Here is an 8,835-nt window from a genome sequence, read left to right as displayed (position 1 = left end):
ACGACATTGAATGTTCCTGAGTGGCCTAGTTACATTTGGACTTAAATCGGCTTTAAATGGCAAGACTTGAAAATGGCTGTCTAGAAATGATCAACAACCAACTTGATAGAGTTTGAAGATATTTTTAAAGAATAATATGCAAATATTGTACAATCCAGGTGTGCAAACTCTTAGAGACTTACCCAGAAAGACTTACAGCTGTAATCACTGCCAAACGTGATTATAATATGTATTGACTCAGGGGTGTGAATACTATGAGATATTTCTATATTTCATTTTCAATAAATTAGCAAACATTTCTAAAAACATATTTTCACTTTGCCATTATGGGGTATTGTGTGTAGATGGGTGGAAATAAAATCAATTTAATCCATTTGAATTTAGGCTGTAACACAAAACAAATGTGGAATAAGTCAAGCGGTATGATTACTTTCTGAATACACTGTAACTACCCTCTCAGAAAATATAGGACTACCTAATTTTACTGTCTCTGCAATAAAATAGTGATCAAATGAATATCCTACATCTGAAGTCACAATTCCCAGTTTATTTGATTTTACTCACAATTAACGTTTCCGTAAATTAAGTTAGAGTTGGCTCAGCACAAAAAATGCATAAATGCTATAACACAAAACAATTACAAAAGTCAAACAACAATTTCATCAAGCAAAAACTGTTTTAAGTGGAGGTAAATTATTATAACCTTAACGCAAGTCATCATTTAATCTAAGTAATACTTCTAATAGCAAAACCAAGGCTTCCAGAAAGACTCTGCCGCAGCTTCAAAACAAAATGTCAGCTTCCCTTTCACCTGCACCTTCCCTTGGGCGGCCGCACTTTAAACAAAACAAACAAGGCTTATAAAGAGAGCCAGTCCCATGTGCACACACATGAGTCAGTGTGTTCTCTCATGAGGCCGTATTAATTGAGTAGTCAATTGTTTCATTCTTTACAATTTTCTCTCCTCCAAAATGGTAGTGTAATTAGACCAGCTGACCTGGTTCTGAAGGCACTGTACATGAACATTGATGAAATAATCCTGTAGGTCAGTGCATTGTGATCTCGTACTGTATGAGCACATTTGCGTCATACGAATGTAAAGGTCAGAAGGGTATTGTTGAGACAAAAACTAATTTGGCCATCAAAGTATTGTTTGAGTTTCATTGCTTACTTCATGAAATATCATATTAGCATGTCATCTTTTAAAGCAAAGCCACAAAGGAACTAGGCCATTGTCTGTTTCATTTCTGAAGACTAAAGGTCTCTTGTGTTTCATGAATTGCCACAAGGTAGGTGTAACCATCAAAACAATGCAATTATTTCAATACACGGAGCGGCTTTGACCTTGTTTCTGTCCAATCCCAAGAAGCCCTGCATGGCTATAAAAGCAACTCCATACATCTCAATAGAATCAAAAAGCAAGAGACAACCAGCAAAGGACACATTTTAATGTCCCAGTCAAGATATGAACACAGCAAGGAATGCAAAAATGCAGCTTCTCAGCTTTTTCCTTTTGGCCATGATGGTCGCAAAGAGCAGTCAACTACAATTAAGTGACTGTGGATTGAATTTAAGACGCCCAGCATACACTGATATCTCAGTAGCTTGCGGCACCAAATCGATTGGTCTGGCTATCCTCATCTGCCCTGCCATTTACACTGGCTACAACGAGTCCCAGCTTATCCTCAACAACATCATGAATGACCCAGCCTGCAAGGGAACCGTGGATAGAAATGTGACTCCACCGGTCTTGAGGTTTGAATTACCCCTCAACACGACCAATTCTTGTGGTAGCCTCTTCAGGACAACCAGTGCTCCAGGCACAGGGATATTTTCTGACTTCTCCAACATCCAGACAGTCAACATCAGCGGTGTGGTCCGATCATATGATCTCACCACGGGGACAGTCACTTACAACACTGAGTTGAAGTATTTTTACTCCTGTGCCTATCCCCTAGAGTACCTGATCAACAACACCCTAATTGATGTGTCAGCATCCTCCATTGCAGTGAAGGACAATAATGGTAGTTTCATCAGCACTTTGAGACTTGAACTCTTCAGTGATGTCAACTACACTACTCCCATGGTCATTCCGAAACTGGGTCTTGAGCTGAGAACCAAAGTCTTTGCCCAAGTCAAGGCCACCAACCTGACCTCCCAGTACAATGTGCTCCTGGACCGATGCTACGCCTCCATTTCTCCTCTACCCACTAACTCCACTTTCTTCAACCTGTTTGTCCCTTGCAACAAGGACCAGATGACCACCATGCATGAGAACGGGAATAGTCATAATGCCCGCTTCTCCTTCCCGGCATTCCGCTTCATCGAGCAGCAGAATGAGACCGTGTCCACCTACTTCCTCCACTGCATCACCCGTCTCTGTGAGAAGAGCAGCTGCAGTACCTTCATGCAATGTAACAGAAGGAGGAGAAGGAGTGTTGTTCCTGCTACCGAAGATGGAGTGACAGAGTACAAAACCCTCACCTCCCCTCCCATTACCACTAAAGCAGAGAGCATTGTAGCTTCAAAAGAACAACTCATGGGCAGCAACAACTCTAACTCCACTTCAGGTCTTGCGGTGACAGTGGGCTTCCTGGCCTTCGCCTGCATCATCGCCATTGTGATAGCAGCGGTCTTCTACAAGAGGCTCAACCATTAAAGGGGAGACTGCTCTGCTTGCACCTGCTCACAGTAGTGCTTCTGTCTGCTTGTCTCACAACTCCGGTGGAGGATTGACTTATTCAGATTTGTTTACTTTTGGCCAAGAGCAGAAACTTTGTTTTGTAGATGTACTTTAGAATAATCTGCCAGACATCAGCTATTATTTTGTGTACATACACTGTAAATAAATCCTGTTGTTTTTATAGTAACTTACTGGCAGTCAGTTTACAGTAATGTACTTTTAAACCAAAGTTTTTTGGGAATTTACTGTACCATACTGTACCTTTTTTTACAGTAACTTACAGGTAACTAGCAAAAATATCAGGATATTTTTTTTACAGTGTACTTAAAACATTTAGGGATAAAATGTATATTTTGGAAAAGTTGATGTGAAGGGACTTTGACAGTTTATCACATGCATAGCTCGCTTATTAGTGCTTTAGTTTTGCAAATGCATACATGCGCTTTATAATTAAAAAAGGTTAAAGAAACAAAATAGTAGTATGTAGATAGGATAACAGAATGCATAAATCCCTTGATAAGATCTGGAGAACAAGGTGTTTTAATGATTTTAGAACAATGCCATCTCAGAAAAGTATAATCCTGAAATGTTAAAATGTATTCAGAGACCAGACTTTGTGTGGAGTATTTCTAAAGTGAAGTAACAGTACCCTTCAAAGTATTGTTTTTCTTATTTATTCAATTGATCTAACTTCTTTATCCTAATAAAAATATTGCCACCTGCAGATCTATATCAAAATGGCCTGAGTCCAGAATTTGTATTCACTACCACATTCCTATGAATTTAACATTAAGACATCATTTTTCATGTCAATCCACAATATGTCCACTCTCATAACATAACAGAGGTCATCTTGCTCACAATGGGTATTTTATGTATTAATTCAAATGATATACATAGTTTAAAGTAAATATCCATCAGACATCTGTATTGTTTAGAGTAGACAATACATTCCAAGAAAAAGGCCCTATAGCCCACTTCTAACACCAACATAATACATTCAGGGCAACAAACTAGATGTATTCATTTGTGCTATTTACCCACATGTACTGTACTGCAGAAAATATTATAAGTGACTGCATTGTCCTTAAATCACCACAGAAGTAGGCAAAATGTGAGTATTAGCCACACTGGCAAAGATCACAAGAGTAGACTAGACCAGGTGGGTGTTATAATTTGATAGATAATGCATCACAAACATCTCAACTAGCCAGTTGAGTTGCCCAATTAGGGTAAACTTATAATTTGCATAGACTTTTTAAATAATACAAAAATATATACATTAATTAACATTATGTCTGGTTCAGTTACTTATAATGGAGGACAAGCCTAGTTAGAATATGATACATTTGTTTGTCAAATTATGAATATTCTAATATATGTAAATGCATGTGTTTACTGTTTATGTGCTCATAATAACTGTAAAATGACATGTACTGAGTAATATTGTGAAACAGATTGAAGATAACAGGCAGACAGTAAATACTGAAATTAATATAAAAATATGTTTCTATTTGCACAGACAAAAAAATCCCAGAACAATATTTATTAATTGTCCATTATAGCTAACTTCGATTAAATGGAATTCCTTTCATGGGCAACTCATCCACCTGCTAAAGCATATTATTCAAGAATGCCTAAAATTATAAAACAACAACATTTTATTAATGTAATAATTTCAAAATTATGTTTTAAAGGTCAGCAACATTTTACATTTGTACTGATAATGTGTGATTAATGAGGTTTGGTTTTGCTAATGTTCACTTCCTGGTTTTCAACCATCTTTGAATGTCTGTTTAAAAAAATACAGGATTCTCATAATAAAAACCACATGAACATTTTGCTAAATTGCATTGGTTGAGATGATAAAATATGCCAAACAAAAGCCATATGTTTCATTTCATATAAAATTGGATGTAAGAATTTGCTCAAATGCCCAATTGAGCTGCCGCTAAATTGCTACATTGCTAATTTGTTTAATAATTTGATGAAATGTTGTTATTAAATGTAACTTATTACTGACATGCTTTGTATTGACATGTTGAAATCACTGAGCTGTTGTTTAAACTACTAGCACACAGCTCAGACACCCATGCATACCCCACAAGACATGTCACCAGATATCTCTTCACAATCCCCAAGTACAGAACAGACTATGGGAGGCTCACAGTGCTACATAGAGCCATGACTACATGGAACTCTATTCCACATCAGGTAACAGATTGCAAGCAGTAGAATAAAAAAAAAAGTACAAAATAAAATATACCTTTTGGAACAGCAGGGACTGTGAAGAGACACACACACACAGCCACAGACACACCCAAAAGTATGTAGACACCTGCTCGTCGAACATCTCATTCCAAAATCATGGACATTAACATGGAGTTGGTCGGCTCCTTTGCTGCTATAACAGCCTCCACTTTTCTGGGAAGGCTTTCCACTAGATGTTGGAACATTGCTGCGGGGACTTGCTTCCATTCAGCCACAAGAGCATTAGTGAGGTCTGGCACTGATGCTGGTCGATTAGGCCTGGCTCGGCATTCCAATTCATCCCAAAGGTGTCCGATGGGGTTGAGGTCAGGGCTCTATGGAGGCCAGTCAAGTTCTTCCACACCGATCTCGACAAACCATTTCTGTATGGACCTCGCTTTTTGCATGGGGGAATTGTCATGCTGAAACAGGAAAGGGCCTTCCCCAAACTGTTGCCACAAAGTTGGAAGCACTGAATCATCTAGAATGTCATTGTATGCTGTAGCATTAAGATTTACCTTCACAGGAACTAAGGGGCCTAGCCCGAAACATGAAAAAAGAGCCCCAGACCATTATACCGAACCAAACTTTATAGATGGCACTATGCATTTGGGCAGGTAGCGTTCTCCTGGCATACACCAAACCCAGATTTTCCTTCAGACTGCCAGATGGTGAAACAGGATTGATCACTCCAAAAACGTGTTTCCACTGCTCCAGAATCCAATGGCGGCGAGATTTAGCTGCTAAAGGTGATGCTTAATAAATACAAATACATCACATTTGTTACAAGTTGTTTCAGGTGTGTGTGTGTGTGTGTGTGTGTGTGTGTGTGCATATGGGGGTGGGAATGTGTAACCATACAAATATGATTATGATGTGTGATATGAATAACTAATCCACAAAAACATTACACATTTAAAGTATACAAAAAAAGTGTATTTTTATGGTTTTTGTAATTCATGATCCAAGATTTGGACCTTCAATGTGATTAATTACAGACTACATAAACTGGTACAACAATCCCAAGAGATAGAGATAAATCAACTAACTGCCAAAGCTAGTGAAATGCATAAGACTTACATTTAAAAAATAATACATTTAGGAGACGCTATTATCAATTAATTGATTCATGGAAATATGTCTATCAGCTCTTGGCAACACAATATTTAAAGTTTTTGCAAAGCTAAGGGTCAGCATTAGTTCACACAACATTATTTTAATTCAGCTCACATTGAACTAAATATGTTGGATAAGTGAGGTATTACATGTCAGGCAAACATTTCCCCAAGTCTAAGTATAGTTATCTTTCTGACTTTTAAATGTTTTACTGAATTTAAAGGCCCAGTGCAGTCAAAAACGAGATATTCCTGTGCTTATATTTATTTCCACACGAGGTGGGAATAATACTATGAATTGTAAAAATTATGATTATGCCTTTTTAGTGTAAGAGCCGTTTGAAAAGATCGCCTGATATTTCTGCCTGTTTTGGTGGGATGGACTTTTGGCCTGCCTGGTGACATCACCAGACGGTAAATTAGTTAATAAAGTAGTTGTACAAGAGAGGGCATGCTAAACTACTTTTTTAGCACGGCTGTGCTGCGATCATAGGTATGAGAACGTTACTAATTAAATAAAAAATGTTATTTTTAATAACTGTATTCATAGGCTACTATTTCATCCCTCAACTAAAATATAGGCCTAGTCCTGACACATCTATGGTTGCTAGCCAAGCCTGCTGGCCGTTCATTCTATTGGTTAGGTTGCCAGAGACGCGACCTAGTCGTTACATGTTTTTGTTCTATGTCTATGGACGTGACCCAGTTGTTCGTTCTAAATGTTCAGTTGCCTTGCTGGCTTAGATAGTCAGGTCAAACAGTGCAGCTAGAATAACAGCAAAGCAGCTGCATTTGCGTTTGTTTAAGCTGTTTGGGATACATCCATAACAATGAGCTAATGGTGGCAATGTTGCTTGGAATAGAAAACGTGTTCTCTCGTCAGGACACTGTTCATTGGAGCTAGCCAACTACACAGCAAACGCAGTCACTTCAAACTGACGATGGTAAAACCACAAACTAGCTACATTTCATGTCATTTGACCTGTTTTTCTATTGACATTTCTTTGTATATATCCATAAAAATTATGCTGATTCATGATTTTGATTGGTTGGGAAATGATGTCCGTTCATTCAATCGGTGAGGTTGCCAGAGATGAGACCCAGTCGTGAAGTCTTTTTGCTCTATATCTGTGGACGTGACCCAGTCGTTCGTTCTAAATGTTCCATTGCCATGCTGGCTGGCAACGCTCTTGTCCCTTGCTAGCTAGCCAACCACAGCTAACAAAGTCACGTCAAACCATGCAGCTAGTATAACAGCAAAGTAGCTGCATTTCATTTAGTTTGACCTGTTTTTCTATTGACATTTCTTTGTATATATCCATAAAAATGATGATACAATTTTAATTGAAAACAATCACAGTAAGGTACATAATTGTGACCCAGATATTTTGAGATAAAAACAGCTTCATTGGACATTTAAAGTGCGTTTGTCCTACGTTTATGAATATAATAATGATAACAGCAAAACATTTTTGGGAGAAATGTTTGCAAACTTACTAGAAATAAAAAAGAGAAATACCTTATTTACATAAATATTCAGACCCTTTGCAATGAAACTATAAATTGAGCTCAGGTGCATCCTGTTTCCATTGATCATCCTAACTGGATTGGAGTCCACCTGTAGTAAATTCAATTGATTGGACATGATTTGGAAAGGCACGCACCTGTCTATGTAAGGTCCCACAGTTGACAGTGCATGTCAGAGCAAAAACCAAGCCATGAGGACAAAGGAATTGTCTGTAGAGCTCTGAGACAGGATTGTGTCGAAGCACAGATCTGTGGAAGGGTACCAAAAAATGTCTTTAGCATTGAAGGTCCCCAAGAACACAGTGGCCTCCATCATTCTTATATGGAAGAAGTTTGTAACCACCAAGACTCTTCCTAGAGCTAGCCGAATGGCCAAACTGAGCAATCGGGGGAGAAGGACCTTGGTCAGGGAGGTGATCAAGAACCTGATGGTCATTCTGACAGATCTCTAGAGTTCCTCTGTGGAGATGGGAAAACCTTCCAGAAGGACAACCATCTCTGCAGCACCAATCAGGCCTTTATGGTAGAGTGGCCAGACAGAAGCCACTCCTCAGTAAAAGGGTTATAACAGCCCGCTTGGAGTTTCCCAAAAGGCACCTAAAGACTCAGACCATGAGAAACAAGATTCTCTGCTCTGATGAAACCAAGATTGAAATCTTTGGCCTGAATGCCAAGCGTCACATCTGGAGGAAACCTGGCACCATCCCTACGGTGAAGCATAGTGGCGGCAGGGAGTGGGAGACTCGTCAGGATCGACGCAAAGATGAACAGAGCAAAGTACAGAGAGATCCTTGATGAAAACCTGCTCCAAAGTGCTCAGGATCTCACACTGGGGCAAAGGTTCATCTTCTAACAGAACAATGACCCTAAGCACACAGCCAATACAATGCAGGAGTGGCTTCAGGACACGTCTCTGAATGTCCTAGAGTGGCCCAGCCAGAGCCTGGACTTGAACTCGATCGAACATCTCTGGAGAGACCTGAAAAAAGCTGTGCCGCGATACTCCCCATCCAACCTCACAGCACTTGAGAGGATCTGCAGAGAAGAATGGGAGAAACTCCCCAAGTACAGGTGTGCCAAGCTTGTAGCGTTATACTCAATAAAAATGTATGCTGAAATTGCTGCCAAATGTGCTTCAACAAAGTTCTGAGTAAGGGGTCTGAATACTTACGTAAATGTGATATTTCAGTTTATTTTTAATAAATTAGCAACAATCTCTAAAAAAAAACGTTTTTGCTTTGTCATTATGGGGTCTTGTGT

General features: G+C 39.0%; 1 protein-coding gene across 1 annotated transcript; it reads left to right on the top strand.

The window, feature by feature from the left end:
- Nucleotides 1-1,428: 1,428 nt before the first annotated feature.
- On the top strand, nt 1,429-3,796 carry LOC106586553 (zona pellucida-like domain-containing protein 1). Its single transcript, XM_045707690.1, has one exon. The coding sequence runs from the start codon at nt 1,466-1,468 to the stop codon at nt 2,657-2,659; it is 1,194 nt and encodes a 397-aa protein (XP_045563646.1). The 5' UTR covers nt 1,429-1,465; the 3' UTR covers nt 2,660-3,796.
- The last annotated feature ends 5,039 nt before the right edge of the window (nt 3,797-8,835 follow it).

This window comes from Salmo salar, chromosome ssa25, assembly GCF_905237065.1.
Source record: "Salmo salar chromosome ssa25, Ssal_v3.1, whole genome shotgun sequence".
NCBI classification, from domain to species: Eukaryota; Metazoa; Chordata; class Actinopteri; order Salmoniformes; family Salmonidae; genus Salmo; species Salmo salar.
The sequence above is the reverse complement of the archived record's forward strand: the minus strand, read 5'-3'. Positions and strand labels throughout refer to the sequence as shown.

Coding starts and splice junctions, on each gene's coding strand:
- LOC106586553 (XM_045707690.1), top strand. CDS start 1,466: ATGAACACAGCAAGGAATGCAAAAATGCAGCTTCTCAGCTTTTTCCTT.